Source organism: Mesocricetus auratus, unplaced genomic scaffold (assembly GCF_017639785.1).
Source record: "Mesocricetus auratus isolate SY011 unplaced genomic scaffold, BCM_Maur_2.0 Super-Scaffold_100676, whole genome shotgun sequence".
Lineage (NCBI taxonomy): Eukaryota > Metazoa > Chordata > Mammalia > Rodentia > Cricetidae > Mesocricetus > Mesocricetus auratus.
Window position 1 is genome coordinate 121,888,593 of NW_024429266.1, and position 26,165 is coordinate 121,914,757.

At 42.4% G+C, this 26,165-nt stretch overlaps 1 protein-coding gene across 3 annotated transcripts in view; it reads left to right on the top strand.

The window, feature by feature from the left end:
- Herc3 (HECT and RLD domain containing E3 ubiquitin protein ligase 3) overlaps positions 1-26,165 on the top strand; it is a 105,893-nt gene that overhangs the window by 15,564 nt on the left and 64,164 nt on the right. For all 3 annotated transcript variants that reach the window (XM_040737215.1, XM_040737214.1, XM_040737216.1), the window contains 7 exons: positions 16,533-16,692; positions 17,539-17,615; positions 18,350-18,571; positions 19,426-19,517; positions 20,823-20,953; positions 22,211-22,371; positions 24,865-24,941. In XM_040737215.1, coding sequence (XP_040593149.1) covers positions 16,533-16,692; positions 17,539-17,615; positions 18,350-18,571; positions 19,426-19,517; positions 20,823-20,953; positions 22,211-22,371; positions 24,865-24,941 — 920 coding nt within the window. The remainder of the gene's footprint in view (positions 1-16,532; positions 16,693-17,538; positions 17,616-18,349; positions 18,572-19,425; positions 19,518-20,822; positions 20,954-22,210; positions 22,372-24,864; positions 24,942-26,165) is intronic.

Consider the following 26,165-nt stretch of genomic DNA (forward strand, 5'->3'; position numbering starts at 1 on the left):
CCTTCATAGGGAATGTTTACATTTCAGGCAGGAGTTGGGTACCTTGGACTCACCTTACTCCAGTGATTTATTCCTTTTTTAATATTTGTGTGTAGAGAAGAAAGGGGTGTGTTGGGCCATGCCTACGCCATGGCACATATTTGGAAGTCAAAGTACAACTTTGTGGAGTCTGTTCTTTCCTTCCTCCTTAATGTGAGTTTGAACTTGAGTTGTCAGGGTTTGCACCAAGTACTTTTCCTCTCACCGGCCCCATGCCCGTCTTGAAGGGCTGTGCTCTTTGGCCGGCACTTGCAGGAGAGTATTCTAGGAACTGGATTGTTCCACTGCTAAAGATCGCAAAGCCAGGCCACCAAGTACAGGTGTTGCTTAACCCTGTCTGACCCTCGTGTCCACTCTGGAGGCGGTCTGTGCTGTGGGTTATTCGGTATCAGGAGTCACGCATATTCTTTGAAGTTCTCTCTAGCAAATGAAAAACTCCGACCTGTCTCTGGAATTGTAAGATGGGAGGGCTGAGCTGAGAGTTTGAGAACTGGCCTGCTCTTTTTACTGTAAGGAGTAAGTATAGCCCTGGACGGGATTTTTTTCTGAGCTTCAGTTCCCTTTTCTGTGAAAGGAGGAAAGGTCTTGTTCTGGTACTGTAGGCCTTTTTTTGGTGGTGGGGGGGTTGGGATGGGGGTTATTGTTTGTTTTTGACACATCCTTCAGCTAGATGTAAACATCCTGTGGAACAATTAAGCTCCCTTCTCTTCCTCCCAAGTGCTGGGATAAATTACATCATTGTGCCAACCTCATCATTTTTCATGGTTCTTCCTCTGACAGGTATCCTCAGTGTAGAGGTAAGGGTACACACGCCTCTCATTGCACATATCTTTGCCTTAAGTCCTGGAGTGGCAGCAGGTAGGAAAGGAAAGAGAAACTGGGTAGGACACTAATGGCAGCCATCTTTAGAAGACACTATGGTGATGGGTGGGAGTGCAGTCTCACGTTTCCAGAGGTCCTCTGCACGGGGTTCGTGGAGCCAGTTGCCGCCAGCTAGGCCTCTGCAAGTAAGTGGACAGTATGAAGCAGCTCTCTGTCTGCTTGTACTTGAGTTAGGCCAGCACCTGCCACAGCCAGGGCTGGGTGATTGCAAGAAAAACAGAGAGGAACACCAGAAAGGTCTTCGCACTCAGCCAGCGGTTCTGGTCCTACCCGTGATCTAACTTCATGGTAAGTCACACTCCTGTGTAAATTACAAGGGAATCCAGAAATTTCTGTTCCAAGTTGAGCTAGTATGTTAATTACAAACTCCCCAGCAACTGTGGAATAGTGTCTCTGAATGGAGAGATGTGTGGGTGGGTGCCTCCCTCTCTTGTTTTAACGTTTTCATGGCGCTCTAAATCTGGGTTCCATGGGGTGTATTTTTAGTGAGTGAAGAAAGAGATCGAGCTTTCTTGCTCTGTGTGCTTGTTGGGAATTCTTACATGGAAAACCACTGGACAGAGAAGGGCCGAAGGGGGTTGTGGGTGCAAATCGGTACGTAGAACACTTGACTAGTGTGCACCAGAGTCTGGATTCAGTCTCCTGTGCTGGGGAAAAGGAAGGAAGGGGAGGCATCAGAGTGGTCCTTCAGGGGTCGCAGGGGAGGAAGCTGTTGAATCTGACCTGCCATGGAGGCAAGTTGGGTGGCCTCAGGACGGAGGTCCCTGGTTTGGCATTGTGCCTTCCGTATGTCTAGCCAGTTGTCAAGGTTGTTTACTTACTTTGTCTTCAGTGGAATGGCACATGGCTTTTTGATACATTCTACAGATGCCCATGATGGGTTTTTCCTCCATGAGACTGTGTGTTGTTGTAGGTGCCCTTGAGGCTCCGTGTTTTCCTCAGATTGCCATTTTTCATCTTCTCAGATCAGGAATGCACATCCATCTCTGTATGTGACCAGAAGGGGGTGATTTCTTTTTGAAGAATTATTATGTGTATGAGTGTATACACATGCGGGTATGTGCACATGAGTACAGTTGCCCATTGAGGCCAGAAGAAGGCATCCGATCCCCTAGAATGGAGTTATAGGTGGTTGTGAACTGTCTATTGTGGGTGTTGGGGACCTAACTCAGGTCTTCAGCAAGAACAGTGTAAGGTATTAACCTCAGAGCCAGCAATCAAAGTGCAAGAAGTGGGAATTTCAAGGATAGGTCTGTATAATTGTCTGAGCAGTGAAGGCTTATTGCTTAGGGTGTGTGTGTGTGTGTGTGTGTGTGTGTGTGTGTGTGTGTGTGTGTGTGTGTGTGTGTGTGTGTGTGTTCCATCTGCAAACAGGCCAAGGCCAAACAGGCCTGGGATAACCAGAGGTATTTTCCTAACAACTTACAAAGTCTCATCCAAACCCAGGGGCCAACTCTCCTGGGACCTGGCTCTTCTGCCCCGTGCCTTTCCTCCCCTTTCTCCATCCTGCATCCCCTAGCAGCTCCACCCTCCCCTCCCCATTGAGACCACTGACTAGAGGAAGGGTGGGATTATTGCTCATTCCTTTATGTTCTTGTCTATAGTTCATTCATAACTTCACAAGACATAGTTACAGAACTGGAGGTGTAGGGAGGCCTTTGTTCCCTGTCCTTTGTAGTAAAGCAAACAATCAAAAATGAGTTTTCCCTGTCCAAATTGTGTTTTTATCAGCAACTTAATTTATTCGTGAAAAATAAGCAACTATTGAAATCCCTTTCATAAGCTCAGTAGAGACTGTCGTTCGTGTTCATTAACTGTCCCTGTGTTGTTTCCACCCCACCGTCAGCGGCCCCCTCCCCCATCCCTCACACACACTCATTTCCAGGGACGTGATTTTGGTATAAGCTAATCCTCATGTTACTATCGATGTCTGATGTCTGAATTTGTGTATTGTCTTTTAACTTTTCCTGTCTTGAATAGGCAGGAACTGTGGTAGGTGCGGTAAGTTTAATTGAATTTGACTGTGTTAGACTTCTAATTTTGCATAGACATCCCTGGAAACCTTTTGTAGGGAACTCCAAGGGTGAGAGTTTATAACAAGTCTCTAATGCCATGCTTGATTCATAGGTAGGGTTTTTGTCTTTTGCATTTCCTTGTGGTTAGTTTCTTCCTTTCCTGGAGGGAATTTAAGCTAATGCACACACTTTTTTTTTAATTCCATGTAAGCACTTCTATAATGCCATCACTGAGTGGAATGGTTCTGCTGTTTGATGAATGAGGTTTGTAAAGAAGAATGTCCAAAAGCGTCAGTTCCCAGAACTGTGACTACTGCTGCTGTTAGACTTTCAGCTGGTGTTTCTGGTTTCTGCTGACATCTGAAGGATGTGACAGTTGTTGGTGAAGAGCGTTTGCTAGCTGAGCTGAAGAGAGACAGAAGTGATCCTACACTGACTTCATGTTATTGAAGTGTGTAACTCTGGTGTAAAAGGCAGAAGTCACCATAGGAAATATCTAGAGTCAACATTGCACTTTTTGGGCTCCCCCAGCGTCCCCTTCTGAGTGGCAGGTGGCCCAGTAATCAGCCCAAGGCCCATCTTTTAGTAGGTGGTGGGTAGACCACCTTCTGGTGGGGTTAATCAAAAGTTACTGTCTTGTGCCTGTGACAGTCATTTTATTTTCTTTACAGACGGTTGAAATTTTAGAAAATATATATCTATTAATTAGCATAAATCTTTATGTGGGGAGTTATTGATTTTTGTAATTTATAAAATAAACAGTGGCTTGCATTGAAAACAAGAGGTTCTGCTTACTTGCCATTGCAAGAGTGTTTATACCTATTACAAGCTGTCACCATCTATGCTATGATTAGCTTTTTATAGTACATTAATCCTCACGATGGCTCTAAATTAGGTCAGTATTATTGTCTAAAGAATATGTAAGGACAAAAGAGTTGAGTTTGGGATGACATTTGGGTTTTAATAATTCTAGGATATTTGTCCATAGACACCTTTAACAAAAGATATATTCATTTTTATTTTATGTGTGTGAGTTAAGTGTTTGCCTGCTTGTGTGTTTGTATAGCACTTGTGTGTCTGGTGTCCACAGAGGTCAGAGGAAGACATCAGATCCTGTGGAACTGGAGTTTCAGATGGTTGTAAGTCACCATGTGGGTGCTGGGATGGGACCAGGATCCTCTGGAAAAGCAGTCAATACTCTTAACCAGTGCACCATCCAGTCCCCACGCGAACGTCTTATGGTGAATAGGTCTTCCTGATAGGATTTTATTCTCAAGTTGTCTTTCTTATTTATGTTTGCTTTCTGTTCATCCTGATGGAAAAAAAGAAAGGATAAAAGCTTGACCGCAAAGAAGCTTGCATTCTTTTTAACTTAGTAGGTAAACAGTAAATAGAAATAAAACACTTTTGTCGAGGTAGGGAGAGACAATTCTGTTTGGTTGATAGCATCAACTGTTGTCAGCCGAATGCTTTTTAACCAGTGTGCATGGGCATGTGTGTGCACACATGCATGTGTTGGCCAGTGTCATGTGTTATCCTCAGAGACACTGCCCTTTTCCTTTAGGACTGGATTTTTCATTTGCCTGGAGCACCTGGCTGGAGCCAGCAAGCACAAGGATCTTCCTGTGATCTAGTCAAGGAGATCATTATTCAGACATTGTGTTATTTGGGTGCCCCAGTCACTGGAATCATAAACATTTTTTACTTTATGAGTTACCCAACTTTAAGCAACATGAAACTATAAGACAGTTATTATATTATAAGGTAGAAATTTCAATAAATATCTTAGTAATGTTACATAATTTGTCAAGTAATACATGCTGGAACATGTGATAGGCTTTCTTTTGGGCCACCAACCAGCTCCCAAATCATGCCATGGAAACTTATTATTAGTTATGAATCTCAGCCTTATCTTAGATCTCATTTTAATCTGTTTCTCTTTTTTGCCCAGGGCTTTTTAACCTTTCCTTGTTTCTGTATATCCTACTTTGACTGGTTCTTGGGTCTGTCCGGCTGGTGACAGCCTGACTCCTGGTCCTGAGTGCGTCCCTCTCCTTCTCAGTCATTCTTCCTTCTTCTCGCTGCCTGCCAGCCCCACCTGTCCCTCTTCTGCCTAACTATCAGCTGTTCAGTTTTTTATTAGATCAATCAGGTGCCTTAGGCAAGGTGAAACAAATGCAACACATCTTTATATAATTAAAAAAACGCAGCCAGCACAGACAAATGTAACACATCTTTACATCATTAGCAAAGGCAGCAGAGACAAATGTAACACACTTTCACATAGCTAAAGTAATATTCCGCAGCATAAACAAATGCAATGTATCTTTGCCTAGCTAAAATAATATTCCACAACAGGAACATGTACTTACAATAGCTTACAGATGTTTTAAAGAACTGTAAAGTATCTGCCAACTAAATATCCAGGCTGATATATTAAAAACAGCCTAGATCAGAAACCCAGAGTTTATCATCATAAATTTTGGGGGTCCTTGCAAACACTTATGGCTATCAGGGAAGAAGGAAATCTGATTCAACAGGATTTAGTCAGCCAGTGTTGGCTCAAACTTCTAGAGGCTGATACCAGACATTTATTTTAGCCATGTTTAAGTACAGTACAATTTTGGAAAAGTTTTCTGATGACAATTCAGTCCTATGTGTACAATAAAGCTTAACACTTGTTTACATTGGAACTCTTTAGAAAGTACACATGGCTTCTTCCTTAGAGATGGGTTCTATTGGCTCATACCCATGCTCAATAAGGGTCTAGGGAGAATGACTGAGGTAAACATAATGTCCGGAGGAGTCAGGATTGGTCTGGTCATAAGATAACAGAAGTTACTTAGGTTGCTGTAAAGAACAAATGATATGTCCCATAAGGGTGGGGTTTATGGTTTGAGAAGCAATACCCAAGTTGCAGGCTAGAAAAGTCTGGGATAAACAAATATAATATTCGAGGGGGATTTGGATGAAGCCTGGCCCTACAGACAGCAAGAGATCACCAGGTAATAAACTACATTTAAGTCCCAGCGTTCCAAGTGGAAGAAAGACACACATCTTCTTCCTTTGAAGAGATAAATTGTATGTGTTTACCTTTTTCTGGTTTCCCTAGTATAGCGGTTCCAGTCTTCTACAGGTCAGAGAGACTGGGAAGGAGATGCAGAGTCATCCAGAAAAAGATAGAGACTTCTTTCTTGAGGGATAAAAGCTTCATTATTTTATTATCCTTTTTGCCCTTGTTGTACTCTGTTCCTGTTTGTTCCGCTCTTGTGCTCTGATGTTTCCCTTCTTCTGCGTTCCTGATGCCCTCCTTCTACATTACCTACTGATGTCTTCTTTTATATCTTTCCTTCTACACCTTTCCTGGTGTTTTACTTCTCCCTTATTTTTTCCTCACTGCTTATATACTTCAGCAGAATCCTTTAAGCCGTATAAAAATTACAGTGTGATTACATTTTGTTTTTTAAGTGAATGGTTACAATGAATATAAGTATAAAAAAGCTTGTTTTTCATATCCCTTACATGATTAAACATTTTGGTGCAGAAGAAGACATCTCATAGCTCAGGAGTCTTTCAAACACAACTTTTAAAAAAAGATTTTTTAATTATATATTTAAATTAGAAACAAGCTTGCTTCACATGTCAGTCCCAGCTCCCTCCCCTCCATGCCTGCTCTCCCCCACCAGCGTCCCCCCAACCCCACTCTGATCCCCAGGGAGGGTATGATCTCTAGAGTCTGTCATTTCGTTCCGCCTCCCCCAAGTGTCCAGATTGAGAGAGCATCCCTCACTGTGGGATGGGCACCCAAAGTCCATCTCTTTACATAGACAGTAGTTTTTGTAATTGCCAGAAAAACAGGTTACTAGTTTCACTTTTCATATTTTAGAGTCCTGTCCAGTTATATTAACTAATCATCCAATTCCTTGTTTCCTAGTTACATGAGGTCAATTGTTTAAAGCTTTGTTTTTAGCTATGATGCACCAAAACCCATGAACACATTTCCCAATAACAAAAAGAACTTGAGCTAACTCCTGGGACCTGATTGTTTTTCTTAACCATTAACCTAAACATAGTCCATTGCTACTCCTCAAGAGAAACTTGTAAGTCCTAGTTGTGTGACACTTTCTTGTTCTTATTTTCCATCCTCTATAGCCCCTGCTTCAACAGGGGCAGCACTTTAAACAGTACAGCTTAAGAGGAAATCATCTTCATAATAATCCACGGGTAAAATGCCTAATAGAACGGGTTATTTCCATGAGTACCTTAAAGGCAGTGGTGATTCCCCCCACACCCATTGACACCATGGCAGTTACCACCTGCTGCTCCTCTGACATGCCCATTGGCTGATTAGTGCTTATCTGTGTGCCCAAGGACCTCTTTATGTCTCCACTGAATGAGAAATTATCAAAATTGCCAAGCTACAAAATCACTGCTGCAAGACAAAACTTCAGAATTGAGTGGTATATTTACTCACTGAAGTTATGGAACGTCAGCAGTGTGTTGACAGTATGCTGACCAGAGGCCGAAGCTGCAACTTCCCAGAGCTGCTAGAGTGTGTGTGTGTCCCCTAGCTATTAGGCTAATTGAAGAGCAGAGTTCGGCACTTGGAGACTGGCCTGTCTTAGACCTACTGTACTATGAGGCAACTTACTTTGATATCTTTAGGACTTTATCACCTGGCACATAGTGAACTGCCTTAGATGATCTTTACAGGTGTAAATTCCATCCCCACCAAGTCTATAACTTCCAAAAGGTAGAACTGGACTAAATTTGTTGTGCTCCCACAATATCTAGAACAGTGAGACCAACAGTCCAGTTACTCAGGAACTAACTGTCTGTTCAGTGACTTTCCCTCTCCCAGCAGCTACCAACTGCTACAAGTTACCCAGTCAGTATTACAATCCTCTCCCAACTCCATGCTGGGATTTTTAACTCACTTGATCTTGGGCATGTAGCCACCGTTGCTTTGCGTTCATATGTCCAATATTTATGCAATGTGCAGAGTCAACCATCATCTGTCTCTTACATTCTTTCTGCCCTCTCCAGGGTGTTCCCTCAGCCTTAGAGGTGTGTGTAGGGTGCATTTCATAGAGATGTCTCATCTGTAGCTGAGCACTCACAGATTCTTATCCTCAGCATTTGAACAGTCTCTGTGTTTACCATTACCCACTGCAACGAGAAGCTTCTCTGGCCAAGGTAAAAGCAGCCAAATATGTGGACATAAACATAAATATTTAGGTGGCGGCTTGACAACATCTAAAGTAAAACAGCATCTATAGATTCTGCCCTAGGGCCTATGGCTTGCCTAACCATGTGTTTCAACCATGTGAATAGTGTCAGGCATGAATTCCTTCTGTGGAGCAGGCCTCAGATCCGATCAAGAGTGTGGCTGTTTAACAGGCATGCCACTATTGCACCCGTGGCCACATCTTGCCTGGTAGGTTGGTATTGTAGGATGAAGGGTTCAGCATTAGCTAAGCCCGTTGATACCTTTTCTTCCCCAACACCCTGCATGGTGTTTATTTCCTCTATCCAACTGCACCCTTCTGCCGTTATCCTCTCTCTCTCCATCCCATCATATTCTCCTGATCCCCTTCATTGTCCCTGATAATCACTCTTCTCTATTTCTGTCCACTCAGCTTGTATAGCTTCCATATTTAGGTGAGAACCTGCAATGTTTGTTTTGTGCCTGATTTATTCACTTAACATAATATCTTCCGAGCTCATCCATATTTTCCCATACCATAGAATTCCATTTTTTATGGCTGAATAACATCTTATTATGCATGAATGTCAAGTTTACATTATCTGCTCATCCATCATTGAATGGTTAGTTTGACCCAAACCTTGGCGGTTGCATATCTTTGAATATATCATCCTGTTTTTCTCCTGACCTACCAGTCTTCTGCCTAGAAATCTGTCACTCTAATTCTGTTATATGTGGCTTGAAAATTGTTCTCACTTCTTTTAGAAGTGTCTCTTCTTTGATTTTTGGCTAAGTTAAATCTGATTGGAATTGTGACGTACTTATCTTTCATGAGTAGTAGCAAGTTTTATTATTTTTTTCGTTAAATTTATATCCCATGACTTTCTTTTGCTTCTTGAGGAATTGCAATAATTTGTTTCTTTAAGGCTATTCTATCAGCTTTCCTTCCTTGCTTGCTTGCTTGTTTGTTTTCCTATTGAGATAGTATTTAGCTATCTCTGAGCTCTCAACCCTCTGCATCTCCCTCTTTAGTACTGAGATCATAGGCAGGTATACCATAACTGTGACATTGATATTTGCTTATTTATATCCTTTCTCTTGACTTAATTTTATGTGTGTGTGTTTTTTTGGGGGGGGGTTGCTGTGGCTCTCAGTTATATTTTTTATTTCATTTGTTGGATTATTGGTTAGTTGTGGTATGTTTTGAGTGCACTCATGTCAACCATGTATGTGGGTGTGCTAGTAACCTAGGCTGTGGATGTTTGTAGTGGTGGTGGTACAGCTCTGCTGGGGGTGCGGTACAGCTCTGCTGGAGGAGCGGTACAGCTCTGCTGGGGGAGCAGTACAGCTCTGCTGGGGATGCGGTACAGCTCTGCTGGGGATGCGGTACAGCTCTGCTGGGGGTGGGCCTCTTTACCTGCAACCCTGGCTTTCAGGTAGGCACTGGCATATCTAGCCACTTGTTGTGTGTCAGCTTTTATGATGTGCGGATCTGTCTGCATCCCGGGAATCAGCTTGAATTCCAGCCTTTCTTTTTGGCTTTGGGCTCTGATCAGCCGTTAGTTAGGTGCTGCAGTCACCCATGTAACAATGGTGGGTTGAGAGGAGACATCAGGATAGAGATATATTGTTTCTCCTGGCTCCTGAGGCAGGACACCTGTTTACAAGATGGCAGAGAACTGGGCTGATTTTTTCCCAGAGTGAAATCCTATTTCCTGGCTGAGTATAAACACAAACGCTTTTTGGACCTTAGTGGAGAGAATGATTTAAAATTCTGGATATTTTGTGGATGGGAGGAAGGAGGTCTCATTGTTCCAGGTAGAATTTTCACTCATTCCCTTTGTTTTAAGAATATGCCTCATTGCTACTCACATTTGGGCCTCTTTGGTTCAGCATGCCCACATAGTAAATTTGGAGAATTCCCTCTGCATAGATATGCACATGTATGTCCATTTAGATTCAGGGAACATCTGAGGTCATGTATGCTACCTATTATATCTAGGATCTCTACTGATAACATTTAGAAATACACAATGTTGAGCAATACCCCTGGATCTCACCTCTTTAGGAAATAGGGCTGGGATAGCTAGAAAACATGTGCCCTTCAAGGGGAGTTACAGCTGAAAAGATATTAAAGTTTTGTGGCAAACAGATTTAAGAAAAAAAAAGTAAAGAAAGAAAAAAGAAAAAATCTGAGGCTGATGAGATTGTTTGCTTATCAAGTTTGATGACCAAAAGTCTATCCATGTTGGAAGGAGAGAAGTGACTCCCAAAAGCTGTCCTTTATCACACACATGCTGTGGAACTCGGGTGTGTGTGCAAACAGAGACATACATTAAATGTTACAAAAATTTCAAGGATAGAGAAATCTGGAGAGCAGAAGATAGGGAAAAGACTACTTTGGTACACTGAAGACAACAGTGAGCGACAGAGGCCATAGACTGAGGTAAAGAGGGAGTGTGTCAGAAAATATGTATTATGATATCAGTGTGTGTCTCTGTGTACGTGCATGTGAGTGTCTGTGTATTATGTATGTGTGTATGCATGCGCAGGCCAGAGGTTGACACGTTGTGAGTCCGTTATCATTTTCCATCTTACTGTTTTGAGACAGGGTCTCTGTACCTGGAGCATACTGAGACAGCTTGCTTACATCTCAGCATATCACACACAGAGAAAGAGAGCCTAGGCCAGAAGTATGGCCCTCGGAGCTGCCCCTTGGTAATCCACATCTTCCTCCTCTTGTCTAGGCCTCACTACCAAACACTACACAAGCCCCCGAGGCAGCCTCATCATTAGGGCCAAGCTATTCACACCTGTGAGCCTATGGGCACAGTTCATACTAAAACTGTAATAGGTATCAGTAGGGAAGCTTTCTATGGAAACTGCAGCAGGGAGTTGGTTGTCAGAGCTCTGGGAGGAGGGGAATGAGTCCACAAGTGAGCATGTGTGGATCCCAAGTTGCGGAACATTAGCAAACCCAAAGTGCAGCGTGCAAGTATTCCACCTGGGGACTGGGACCAGCTGGCTGAAAGTGTGTGGCCTGTCCCATCCAGCCATGAGGAACAAGACAGCACGGGATAGCTATATGACTTTCTGGCCACAGGACATAGCCTGTGGTTGCTACATGAACACCACAAAGACAGAAAAGAGGACACGAAATGACACACAGACCCATCTCTGAATGGTTGGTGCATGGCCAAAGAAGCCATATGATTGACCTCCTTAGAGGAAACCTGTCTTCTTTTTAACTGCCCTCTCCTTTTTATGATGCAATTAAAAAAATTTTTTTTCTGGGTGGTAGTAGTTCACACCTTTAATCCCAGCACTTGGGATGCAGAGGCAGGTGGATCTCTATGAGTTCGAGACCGGCCAGGTCCACAAGAGCTAGTTCCAGGACAGCCTCCAAAGCTGGGTACCAAAACTATACCCCTGAATCATCAAACATTTCGGGGTTAAACAGCACAACACTGTGGATTAAGTGGGCTTAAATTGCATCTTCAGAATATGCATTCTTCTTAGCAATTAGGAATGTTCTCCAAAATAGGTTATATTTTAGACGCAAAACAAATATGAACAAATGGAAAATTAAAACATCTTATATTTTTATGTCATAATGAAATAGAATTAGAAATCAATAATAGAAACTGTAAAAATATGAACATGGAGATTAAATGAAGCATTTGAATGATCAGTTATTGAAGAGACTGAAAAAAGTTAAAAAAAAAAACCATCCTGGAATCAAATAAAATGAAAACAGCATAAGCAAACTTGTGGAATATGGTGAAAATAGGCCTAGAGGTGTTTACAGCTATAAAGGTCTGAAGCAGTCAGCAGCGACTCAGATAATAACCTTTGGGGGAAGACTTGTGACGAGTGAGACAGAAAGCGAAAAATCAATGCAAAGAATCAGTGTAACAGAGTGAGTCCTTTGAAAGAATACAACAGATTATCAAACCCATAGCCATACTAAGCAAAAGATGCATGAAGACACGATAGGCTTAGAAATGAAAACGGTGACCAAGATACCGCTGAAACCCAGAAGATCATTAGGGAACATTTTGAAAACTTATATTTCAATAAATGAGAAGATCAGACATTTCAAGATACATAGGGCCTACCAAAATTAAACCAAAAGTATAATAGAAAAACAAAACCAAAACACAATAGTACGCAAGTAAGAAATCATCAACAATGAAAAGCCTGGTCCAGCTTGATTCACTGTTGGTTTCTTCCAGACATAGGAACACAGTTGTTCTTTTTTTTTCTTTTAAAAGCCATATTTTTGTTTTTGCAGATGTTTCCCTTTCATGTTTTTAAATTAATTTTTTAATTTGAATTAAAGCCACTCTTATTTTACAAAACAGTTCCCTCTCTCTCCTATCTTTCCCCTCCCCCTCCCCAATCTCCCCATCCCAGCTCCCATCCACTCTTTAGGGTGAGACCTCCCCTGGGGGATCATCAAAGTTTGTTACATCATTTGGGGCAGGACCAAGGCCTTCCTCACTGTATCTAGCCTGACAGAGTATCCGTCCATAGGGAATGGGCTCCAAAAGCCTGTTCACACACTAGGGATAAATACTGGTTCCACTGCCAGAGGACCCATAGACTGTGCAGGCCTCCCAACTGACACCCACTACCAGGGTGCCTGGTTGGTCCTATGCTGGTTTCCCAGCTGTCAGTCTGGGGTCCATGAGCTCCGCCTTGTTCAGGTCAGCTGCTTCTGTGGGTTTCCCCAGCATGGTCTTGACCCCTTTGCTCATCACTCCTCCCTCTCTAAAACTGGATTCCAGGAGTTCTGCTCAGTGCTTAGCTGTGGATCTCTGCTTCTGCTTCCATCAGCTACTGGATGAAAGAGAATCACAGCTGTTCTTTAAAAAAATTCCACAAAATCCAGAGGAAATGAAAACTTCCGAACTTACCCATGAAGCCAGTATTATTTTAGTATCCAAACTGGTTAAGGTGACAACAACAGAAAAGGAAACTACAGACCAATTTCCCTGAGCAGCATAAATGCAGAAGCCCTCAGTAAACTACCTGCAAACTGAATTCAGGAGCACACAAACATAGCAATTGAAGTGGAGTACATAAATATGTCAAGTACAAACACTGCATGATCGTTTCAGTAGTCAGAGAAGACTCCTTAGAGGAGCATTCAACATCTTTTCAGGAGCGCTAAGGAGAGTAGGAATAAAGGAATAGAGGAATTGTAAGGAAGCTGAATGGTTTTTCAGAAATCGTTAACAAGGCAAAGGTCTGTCGCCCTTCTTTGCAGTGCTTGAAATCTTAACCAGAGCACCAAAGCAAGAGAAAGGTCAAACACAGACAGGTAAGAAATCAAGCAGTACATATTTGCTGGTGTTATGATCCTGTACCCCAAAGATCTAATGATCCCATCAGAATCCTTTTGATCAACACTTACAGAAGAGTTTCAGAAAATCAACTTAGGAAGTTAAGTATCTTTTTTTTTTCTACACAAATAACAAATAAGACAGAACTAGGAAAGTAATCCCATTTACAACAGCCCCCTACTGCCCCCCACCCCTGCCAACCAGAGATATAGAGGACTTTTTTGTTATTTTTGAGATTATATTTTAATTATATTTCTCCCTCCAAACCCTCCCATATATTCCTGCCTGCTTTCCTTCAAATTCATGACCTCTTTTTAAATCAATAGTTATTGCATACATATGTCTCTCTCTCTCTCCCCCCAAATGATGTGACAAACTTTGATGATCTCCCATGGGAGACCTCATCCCCTCTAAGGAGTGGATGGGGGGTGGGATGAGGAGATGGTAGGGGGAGTGGAGGAAAGACGGGAAGATGAGGGAACTGGGGTTGGTATGTAAAATAAGATTGTTTTTAGTTTAAATAAAAAAATTAATGAAAAAACATCATGGAAGATTTTATATATACATATATATATGTTATGTATTGAGTCTATATAATGTTACTTGTAGCTATGTTTTCAGGCTTGACCGTTGACACTAGGTGACCAATTGGTGTGTTCTTCCCTGGGGAAAACCACCTCTCCTGCTCCCAGATTTACTTAGTTGCTAATAGTTTTTAATGATGGTTTAGTCCTTGTAGGCTTTTGTCTATCCAGTTTGGCATGTTTGATGGTGTCTTCATTGTTCAGCTTATGTTTGGACAGTCATTTTGATTAGACATTATCAATGTGTCTTCTGATAATACTAGGGGATACAAAGTCACAGCAAAGTTCCTGATTCCCTGGCTCTTACAGTCTTTCTGGTGTGTGTGTGAGATATGTCTGTATGTATATATATGACAAACACACATTTTCACAGCTGTTCATCGACTGATGGGTATCAAGATGGTTCCATGACCTGGCTATTGTGAATAGTTAATATTGACTTGGTTTAATATAGGCATGCAGGTTACCTCTATTACATGCTGTTCTTGACTCTTTCAGATGTACACATTAAGTGGTACAGCTAGATTGTGTGGACATTCTAGCTATAGTTTTTTTTGAGACGCCTTCTCAGTTGCTCTAATAACTTGCATTTCCACCAACAGTATCTAAATGTCCTTGCCCAGCTCTCTGGCACATTGTTTTCTTAATGCTAGCCATGGACTCAATGTAGAAGTGATTTGCAATTTCCTGATGGCTAAAGATGAAACTGTTTCATTTATTCATTGGACACTTAAACCACTTCTTTGAGAAACGATTGTTAGTTCATTCAGCCATCTATTAACTGCATCATTTATTCATTCATCCATTAGCTGCATTATTTATTCTTCTGGCATTTAGTTTTTATAATTTGTTATGCATTTTAGTGATGGACACATGGTAACGGATTTCCCGTGTTCTGTGGGTGTGCCTTTGCTATTAATGGTTTGCTCTGTTGTACAGAAGCCTCATGGTTAGATTCAACCCTACCTGTCGGTTCTTATTGTGCCCTGTAGAACTTCAGTCCTAATGTGAAAGTCACAGAGCATACTTACAAGATAAAACATCTCTCTCCCACATTTATCTGTAGTAGTGTCTCCATTGTAGGTCTTGCATGAAGATCTTTGAACCGGTTTTTAGTTAATTTTTTCTTTTTGAGTCAAGGTCACATGTAGCCAGGCTGGCCCTTGAACTCACTATACGGCTGAAATGTTGTGAATCCGGGTTTGTCTGCCTCCATCTGAGGGCCGAGACTACAGGACTATGCCACTGCATCCAGATTAAGCCGTTTTTTTTGTTTTGTTTTGTTTTTAAATATAGACTGTAAGGTAGGGATATAGTTTCAGTCTTCTACCAGTTGTTAAAGAAACCCTGTTCTCCACGATGTTTTCAGCGCTTGTATTGAAAAACGCAAATGGCAGTAGTGTGATTTATTTCTGGGTCTTCTATTCTGCATCGCTATGCGGGTCTGTTTTCTGTGTCACTGGTTCTGTAATTAGAACTGAGCAGCATAATTTGATGTCAGATGCTATAGAACTTTCATTGTTGCTGGTTTTGGTCATATATATATATATGATGAGGCTATACATGTATGTATATATGATTGGTCCACACATGTGTATGTATATATGATGAGTCCATACATGTATATATATGATGGGTCCTGCTCTGTCTATGTCTATATCTACGTCCATATCTATGTCCATATCTGTTTGTCTGTCTGTCTATCTGATGGATTAGTCATGTAGAAGAAAATGGAACCAGAGAGTCTCATGTTAAGTGAAATATGTCAAACACAGAGAGACAAGTAGCATATGTTTTCTCTCATATGTGGAATGTCAGTCAAAAGAAAACCAAAACAAACACCTGAAAATTGAAGGACTCTAGGGAATAAGAAGGGGATGTAGGGAAAGGGATAAGTACACATAATGAGAATGAATACAATCAGAAATCTTATATATTGTATGAAAATGCCAGTCATATACTAATGAGTCCCCAAAGTTTAGTATTTCTGTAAACCTACAGTTTTCATGGTTCTCTTTATAAAATAAAGTTGCTTTGGGTGATGATTGCTTTGGCTCATCCTCATTGTCAACACCTGGGTCTAGGATCACCTAGGAGACAGACATGTGGGATTATTTGGGGGGTGTTTCTGAGGTTTAGCTGAGGATGGAAGACCTGCCCTATGTGTAGGTGATACTATCCTGAAGGCTGGGGTCCTGGACTCAAGAACAAGGGGTAAGGGAGAAGGCCAGCAGAACGCCAGCATTCCAGGCTCTCTTCCCAGGTGTCCAAGTGTGAGGAGTCACAACTGTTGCTCCTTTTGCCCTGGTGCATCATGCTCACTTAATTGTGAGTCAAACAATTGCTCTTCCGCTATTGACAGGTGTTGGTCACATAGTGGAAGGTGGCTGATGAAGGGGAGCAGCATTTCTGTTTTCAGGCTGAGTATATTTTCTTCCTTTGTCTTGACCTCTTTCAGAACAAATTGGAGCATTGGCTGATCAGCATATCATACATGTGGCATGTGGAGAATCACACAGTCTGGCTCTGAGTGACCGGGGCCAGCTCTTTTCTTGGGGTGCAGGAAGTGATGGCCAGCTGGGACTCATGACTACTGAGGATTCCGTGACAGTGCCCAGGTGGGAATGTAACCCCAAGGGTTCCTGGTTTTATACTGTTTTCTTTGTGTTGTTACTATTTCTTTTATGCTATTGATATACCTGCTAACAACATTTGTGATGCACTCACAAAATAAAAATACAATTCTTTTTAGAAATGTCTGCCTTGAATTAGAAACACACGAGTTGGTCCAGAACTGAATTTGTTCTGGGACTTGCTACTGAGTTCCTGGCAACTGACAAATGTATTGACTAAAAAGGGTGGCCCTTTTATCTCTCATTATGTATTTACCTCAACTGATGATCGGGAAGTTTTTTAATTATTGTTTTCTCTTCCTTTTTTCTTTCTTCCTTCCTTTCTTTTCTTTTTTTTTTTTTTTTAATTTTGAGACAGGGTCTCATTTAACCTAGGTTGACCTTGAACTCACTATGTAGGAGAGTCTAACCTTGTATTTGTGGTCTCCTTACCTGTACTTCCCAAATGTAGGTTCCTGGGCACTGTCAGGCACAGTCTGCTCATTAGCATTTATGGGGACAGTAAATGCTTTGGAGATCCTAAAGATTTTGTGTGCCACAATAATCACTTTCGAAAGTATGGATGATACATAGTTGGATTTTAGAAATGGGTCCAAGTATGGGAGAATTTGTTTATTTTAAACAGTAAATCCCTAAGAATGAACCTAGTGAGAGGCATAATAGAATTTTATTAGACAAGATTACATGCTTAGTTAGACAAGATTACATGCTTAATTTTGGAAAGGTCTTTAGACAAGATGGTATTTTCAGTGAACGTGTTTAGTTGAGAACGTTTCTGGTAATTGTGTTTCTGTGTGAATGCACATTTAAGAGAACCGTTTTCTGTTTTAGGTTAATACAGAAGCTGAACCAGCAGACCATATTACAAGTTTCCTGTGGCAACTGGCACTGCTTGGCTCTGGCAGCTGGTAATTTATATACATATATGCTAATGTTATGTTAATTCAAAACCCACTTCTCTCCTGCAGTCCTGTGTTATCTCACTGAAAGCTTTAACTGAACAGTGACATTTGTCAAACAGCCTTCGTGTAACTCATCTTTCTTGGAGACGTGGATGATGATGTAGGATGCATTGTTGCTGTCTCAGCTCCTACAGAGAAGAGAAACCAGGGCCATGATAGTGCCCAGGTGTTTTTGAGAATATAGAAGTTATTTGTGGAGTTGGTTTTTAAAAAGCTACAATCCATTCTCAAGCTCCATTCTCCTGTCAGGATTCCAGATAAATCCTGGTGCAAGGCTTCACTTTTCATGCTGCATGTTCTGCTCAGGCCCCTGTCCCAGAACAGTCCTGGGTCACAGCTGCGGCTTCTGCTGGCAGTGTGGTCAGTGCTAAGCTCATCTCGCTTAGACGTACCCCTGGTAACCAGCCTGGTCAGAACCGAATTTACCAAACCCTTCAGTGTTTTTCTTTAGATTAGTGTTGATCGCCTTTGAAGGGGCGCTAAGGCTTGAGTTTACTTTTCTGTTGTCTAATGCTGAGCTGGGATTTGGAAAGCTGAAAACATGAGGCATCTCTTCCTTTTCTCTTGCGTGGGTTTGGTGCGTATAGGGCAACTAATGAATAGTGTAACAGCTAGATTATCTTGGTGTGTGGAGCGTGAATGATTTGGTTATAGCATCAGCTGTCCTGTTGTTGTTTCAGATGGCCAGTTCTTCACCTGGGGAAAGAACAGCCATGGGCAGCTCGGCCTGGGGAAGGAGTTCCCCTCCCAAACCAGCCCGCAGAGAGTGAGGTCTTTGGAAGGGATCCCACTGGCTCAGGTGGCCGCAGGAGGGGCTCACAGCTTTGCCCTGTCTCTCTCGGGAGCGGTGTTTGGCTGGGGGATGAACAATGCAGGGCAGCTAGGGCTCAGCGATGAAAAAGGTATGTAAAGTCTCTGCATGTGTTCTTCAGTTGAAACACACGTTCATGTCTTTAACAAGGGCTTCTTGCGGACCTACTGTGTGCTGGCCTGGAGCTAGGTACAGAGGGAGCAGAAGTGAATCAGACGACACCCGTGGCTTAGTGGAGACCACATTCTAGTGCATGGCTGCTCATAACAGCCTGCCAGTATGTGGTGTGTCACATGGCTTTAGAACAAGCTCCCCGATGGTCACGAGCCGGTCAGGGAGCAAGCAGCTCTCCCATAAGGGCGTCTTTGAGCAGAGCTCAGTGGGAGACCAGGTGGGGCATGGGACATGTACATAACTTGGTGAGGAATGTTCCAGGCAGGGGACCAGACACGGACATGATGAGAGTGGTGGGGGAAGCAGAGTTGGAGATCAGGGAAGCTACGCTGGCACTGCTACCAAGCACCCCAAAGGGCACGGGGAGGACTTCGACTCCCCTCCTAAGTGAGGGGAGAAGAAATGAAGGGTTTTGAGGAGAGCAGTGGTCTAGTGTGAGTGGCTATGGTGGGGGCAGGGATCCATTTGAAGGGAGAAGCACTAGTCAGGCTTCCGTAGTGCCTGATGATGTCACTGGAAACAAAGGGAAGGCTGGAAGGGCCCGGCCATGTGTGTGGAGTTGGAGTGGACAGCGTTGGAGAGAACAGGAAATAACGAGTTGAGGTTTTGATATGTTAAATTTTGCTGGACTTTTCAAGTAGAGCTGGAGGCAGAGAGCTGAATTGGTGCCTGAGTCAGGAAACGGAGAGGATATAAAATTCCTGCCGATAGTTGTGTATATCTCATTTAAAATCCCATGGTAGTGACAGACAGATGCTTAATTTATTTCAGATCGAGAGTCTCCGTGCCATGTGAAGCTTTTAAGAACACAGAAAGTCGTCTATATCAGTTGTGGAGAGGAGCACACAGCAGTTCTCACAAAGGTGAGGGGCTTTGGGGACTTGGCTTGGGGGCGTGGCAGATATGGTCAGTTTCAACTGCAGACTAGCTGTGGTGATGAATTCTTGTGCTTGGTCCTGACTTTTCTTTTTAGCTTTTTTTTGATCACCTTGGGAGGAACAGAGAGAATCCTGCTATTGAAAAACATGCCTGTGCTTTCCTCTTGGAGAAGTTTATAGAGTCTCTCGGTGACTTTTTAAAATCGTTCAGTATAAATAACTTAAAAGTATGATATTTACATATATGAAAAACAGCATCCATCCTTTGTTCTTTTTAAGTAATCCGTTTTAACATAAAAATAGTAATTTAATTACTATTTTAAATTTATTAGGTGGTATTTGTTGATTCTAAAAACATTTACATGCTAGAATGAAAATCCTTCCTTCCTTCCTTCCGCTCTTCCTTCCGCTCTTCCTTCCTTCCTTCCTTCCTTCCTTCCTTCCTTCCTTCCTTCCTTCCTCCCTCCCTTCCTTCCTTCCTCCCTTCCTTCTTTCCTCCCTCCCTTTTTTGTGGGTTTGAGACTAGGTCTTGTGTATCAGGTTGCTGTTTATCCTGTCGTACGACATGTATTAATATGGATTGGAACTCGGGCACTTCCTGTCTCTACTTCCTAAGTACTGGGATTTAAATGAGCCACCATACCTAGCTTGAAAATGTCTTTTCGTGTTGAGAACTTGCTAGCATATATTGCCTAGCATTTATTCAAGCGCAAATTTAAGAGAGTCTTTATTGCAGAGTTTATGAAGCCTCCGTTTCTTACATGTGAGTGAACCTGATCTCCTTTCACCTGGTTTAGCTTTCAAAATGTCTGCTTCCTAACACATTATTGCTCTTAAGAATTCCTTTGTGCAAGTGTTTTGCTTCTGTGTGTGCAACATGTGCATGCCCGGTGCTTGTGGAGTCCAGAGCAGGTTGCTGGATCACCTGGAACTAGAGTTACCTCTGACGGAGAGGCTTGGGCATTGAGTGCTGTGAACAGAACTCAGGTCCTCCGGAAGAGCAGCTGTTCCTAAACTGCCGAGGTGACTCTCTAGCCATGTATCACTCCGCTTTTAAAGAATCTTTAAAATCCTCAAATGGCATCTGGTCCTTTAGGACTTTGTTCCCTGAAGCTGAGCTCTCACATCCCCGTATCCTTTTTCTGCTTTGTAAATGTTCTCAAGGAGCCACGTTCCGGGTGAGCGCAGTGCCTCACGCAGGCTGGTGAGATGGAACTTACGTGCAGGTTCTAGAGGACAGCCCTCAAACTCAGGTTGCAGCTCACCTGACTGACCCTTATTCCTTGTTAGAGTGGGGGCGTGTTTACATTCGGTGCTGGTTCCTGTGGACAGCTTGGGCACGGCTCCATGAATGATGAAGTTAATCCCAGAAGAGTTCTGGAGCTGATGGGCAGCGAAGTAACTCAGATTGCCTGTGGCAGGTGAGTGAGCGCCTCGGAGACCCAGAAGTAGGTCTAGCGGGGGTGGGGTGGGGTGGGGTGGGGGGGTGGGGGGGGGGTAGAAGCCTGTGGCTCACTGAACCACTGCCATGTCAAGAAATCTTTTTCTGCTTGTGTTTTTTATTTTCATAAGATAGAACTGGTCTCTGGACCTCACGCTGTTCTTAAACTCTCCAACTAGTCAATATGTAACGGAGGCTTCCTCCTGCTCTTACTCCTGAGTGAAGGGATTCTTGGCAGGTGCCAGAGTTCACAGCTTTGTTTTAGGAAGTCCCAACTGCATGGTGACCTGTGTATGGAAAGTCAGACTGTAGCAGGCACAGTAAGGGAGGGTTTTTGGTAGGCAGGCCAACAGGAGAGCGCTGGACCTCACGGGATAGAGGGTAAGCATGTACAGAAGGAGTGAAGGAAGAACGTGGCCGTTCCCTGCTGTACCTAAGTTGTTTTTCTTTCATCCTAAAGGGAGGGTGTGGTAGGTTGTTCATCTCTGTCCACATGTTGCCTTCCTCACCAAGATCAGGAGGCACACTTGTGACCTTTGTCACAGCGAGACCGTGCGGCCATCTGTGGTTTCGTTAGTTACTAGCCTGCCTTGCAATCACAAGGACACAAATTTGGATCCCTACCAATCACATTGAAAAGCCAGATTTGGCAATGTGTATCTGTAACCCTAGTACCGTGACAGCCTGAGGCAGGCATATTCCCTAAGCTCCCTGGCAAGCCAGCCTAGTTTACTGAGAGACACCGTCTTAAGAAAGGTTCAGTAAGAAGGCTGTCTTTTAATAAGACTCAGTGATAAGACTGTCTTTAAAATAAGGAGAAAATTATTTCTGGCCTGCGCACTGTCACACATGTGCATGTCCGTATGTACATACACATGTACAGACTTACACACTAGCAGTCATAACACACACACACACACACACACACACACACACACACACACACACAGAATCATAAAATCAAAGTATACAAAACTTCTCAATGTTTTAAGCAAATTTATGCTTTAATGTCACACTGCTTTCATAGCTATTCTGGGTCTTAGTCATAGGTTCATGGCTGATTGGGTGTCAGAGGCTAGGAATCTGTTGTTCAAAACAAAAGAAAACATAAGAACATGTAGAGACTCCCGAGGAACTCACAGGAATTGCTGTGATCTCATATGGAAGTTAAAAATCAGATCGATTGTATATCCTTGCTAGTGGAAAGTATGCCAGTGAGTCGATTCTTTTCCTACAGACAGCACACCCTAGCCTTTGTGCCTTCTTCTGGACTCATCTATGCCTTTGGCTGTGGAGCTCGAGGTCAGCTAGGAACCGGACACACATGTAATGTTAAGTGCCCATCTCCGGTGAAGGGCTATTGGGCTGCCCACAGCAGTCAGCTTTCAGCTAGAGCTGGTAAGAGTGATTTTCACTGCAATTAATCATTATTTTAATATGTATTTGTTACTCATCTTGAAATGTTTTGGAGGGGTTAAGCATGAGTTTTTTTTTTTTTTTCTTTGTAGTTTTCGGTATTTATCATCAAACCATTTGAGCACTCGCTCTGCATGAAGCTCCGTAATTAGAAACCTAGAGAACAGCTGTCGGGGCTTGAGGGTGAATATCTTATTGTTGTTATCAGTGAAGATTAATTTTAAAGTCTTAATTGATTGTTTAACGCATCCCATTACCACGTTAAGCACTACCAAGCAAGCACATGACTATGGATCATCACCCCCTCCTCAGAAGCAGAGGACTGATGCCCAAGATCCAAAAAAATTCTAGAGGCAGGATTTGAACCCAGATCTGCCTCACCCAAAGAGCCTGTACTCTGGGTGCTGCTTCTGGTGTCTGGTGATAACGGATGAGACTTCTTTCTGAAGACTCCCTTAAAGAGATTGGGCCAGCAGACTGTTGATTTCATTGGAGACTAAAGTAAGACAAGTTATTCATATTGACCTGACATAATATCTCCAGAGCTAGAAATGGAGCTGCCAGGTTATTAAATAGAAATACAATCTAATAATCAAATTTAATTTTGATTTTTTTTTTGGTGTTTTTTCAAGACAGGGTTTTTCTGTATTGTTTTGGAGGCTGTCCTGGAACTTACTCTGTAGACCAGGCTGGCCTCAAACTCACAGAGATCCGCCTGCCTCTGCCTCCTGAGTTCTGGGATTAAAGGCGTGTATTACCAATACCCAGCTAATTGTGAATTTTAAACTAACAAATTTAGGGCTTTGAATGGATTTTAAAATAAAAGTTATAAGTTTCCTTATGTCTATTGTATGTGTGTGTGTGTGAAAAGCAGAGAAAAGGGATTCATTCAGTTGGCCATATTGGGAAGAGGAACAATTGAAGGGCCCAGTGACTCCCAAGTTCATCCTCTTCCCTCCTGAATGCTAAGAAACTTAAGGCCAGGCAATGAATAATCTTTGCAAACCTAGCATATAGCACAGAGCTTGTCAAATCTGTCATCTAATAAATACTTACAGGACTGATATGTGTAAGATTTAGTAAGCTTAAAACAAAATAAACAGGACAGTCTGTATTAATATTCTCCAAAGCAGAAAAAAAAAAGCTTGGTGTCTTCTTTGTTACTTGTAAATATCTTTCTCTAGGTATATTCCTCATACTTGGAATATGTGTGCTGAGCAGCTGTGCTCCTGGATCTGGTAGTGCACCCCTGCAATACAGACATTCAGCATTCAGGACCACAAGTCCTAGGCCAGCCAGAGCCGTGTAGTTAGCCTTGTCTCAATCCCTTTCTCCTCCCAGACAGCGGTAATCGAATCAAGAAACACAAGTTTAACTTGAAACCACAAGCTTTTGAAATTGAATCACAATCTGGCTTGACTTAAGTGGCTGTAAATTTATGCCTATGTGTTTGAATATGGTAGAAATAAGAAAATTTCAGACTTTCATGTCATATGCTACGGACCTACAACCCTTTGTGGTAGTATGAGTCACCAGAGGAGGGCACTGAGCAGTAAGTATTACCGCTAGAGCAGGTTAGAGCTGGTGGTTTGAGTCTGTGAAGGGGAGGACTGTGAGGGAACAGAGCTGTTGCCGGAAGTGTAAAATTCACGTCCAAGGAGGCAAACCATTCAAGGAGGATATACTGTGTGATACTGTATGGAAGAGGAGGGAAGAGGTATGGAGAGATGGAACAGCATGAGATACTAGGATTATTAGAAGAAACAAAACAGTTACATGGGTAACCAATCAGATCAGCCCTGAAGTCATAATATATATATATATATATATATATATATATATATATATATATATGCATATACAAGTAGCAGTAAACAAACTTCGAAGGTTTGTGTATATTTAGGTGTCTGTGTGTATGCATATAACAGTGACGATTAAAAAGAGGCCATGATTTCAAAAGGGAGAGGGGAGGGGTGAACGCAACAGGTTAGGGGAAGACAGCAATGGAGTTACATTTTAAATAAATAAAAAAAGCAATTAGGTGGTCTTAAGAGTATCCCCTTGATGGGGTGTCTACCTGGGACTAGGAAAAGAGGTCTTTGTGTTTCTAGCATCATCCTGAAGGGGGGGAGAGAGGACCACATGCAGACATGTGATTGCTGTGCATATGTTACCATTAATAGCAGTGCCCGTTTTAGTATTCAGGCCAGTAGCATGACGGAATTAGCATGAGGAATAAAAACAAGGTCAGGGTTAGCTGTCTGTGAGGGAAGCAGGCAGGGAAGGAATGGGCAGTACTTTATATATTTGTTTGTATCTGAGCTAGAAAAACAGTCCTGGGCAGTGAAGCAGGAGGAAGGCCTCTTCTCTGCACACAGTTAAAGTAGATAAGCCCTTGTGAAGCATACTTTGGAATATCAGAAGAGAGCAACCACTGAAAATCAAACTGATTGATAAACAAATTTTTTTTGACAGACCGCTTTAAGTACCGTGTCGTTAAACAGATCTTTTCTGGAGGGGACCAGACGTTTGTGCTCTGCTCTACCTACGAGGTAAAATTTTCTTCTGATTATCACATTTAAAGTAGAATGATGGTAGTTGGTGTTCATTTTAATAGTTACACAAACACTTTGTTGACTCTTTGTTTCTACTGATTTTACCTTGCTAGAAGAAACAAACTAAGCCTTGACATTGTCTCCACTTAGCTCCTTCAAATTGGTAATAATTATCCTGTTCCTAATACTGTAGAGTTCTAATTTATGGTGGATAATTAATTATTTATATCCATATTTGTTCTAAAAAGAAATTTAAGGAGGCTCAGAGCATTCATGTTACTACTTTTTTTCTGTTTCTTCGCTGTTAAGTACCAAATGCATGCTAGATGTTTGGTTACTTAATGGATTTCATTGTTCGATGTGACCCGAGTATATAATAAGAGAGATACAAAAAAGTTCAGGGTTTTTATTCTTTATCACCTGCTCGTGATACCACACCAAGATTTCCCTTCTCTTGCTCCTTCATCGCTATACGAAATAAGCCCAAGAACAGTGGCGTACATGGGCATGACAGTACACACCTGTAACCCTAGTACTCATCTTGACAGTTCAAGGTTATCTTTGCCTACATGGCCAGTTTGGGCCAGCCTGAGCTACATGAGACCCTGTCTCAAAGGAAAAGGAAAAGGGAAAGGAAAGGAAGGGGAAGTAAGGGAAAGGTAAAGGAAAAGGATACAGCATATTTTGCCTTTCCGCGTTCAAGGTCTGGTATTGGTACAAGAATCTGTGACATTTATCTAATTCATTCTATTCTTCATGGCCAGCGGCAGTCACCAAGAGTGTTGAGCTATGGTTTTTCCTTTTTCTTTGTCACACTTCTACTTGTATTTAACAAGCCCTGTAGGAGGACAAACTCAAGGTAGTAATTAGAAAGGCAGGAAACTTGGTTGGGAAGCAAACAGAGACCCTTTCAATTGGGAAAGTCTCTCCATTGCTCTGACATCCTGCCATCTTTAAATCCTGTTCCCTTATTATTGTTCTCTGATTCTATACGAATGGTCCTGGCCAAGCTGGAAGCTGCGACCCGTCAGGCACGCTTCAGATCAGGAGCCTGCGGAAAACCGTGTACCTTAGCCACCTTAGGGGTGATGCAGAATTGCTGCCTTGGACCTATTTTGGGTTCAGCTTTATAACTCCACGGAGAAATCTTGGAGGAAGTTGAAGTTAGGCCCGTAAAACAAATGGTAAAAACACAGGGTCTCTTCACTAACTTGCTTGTTT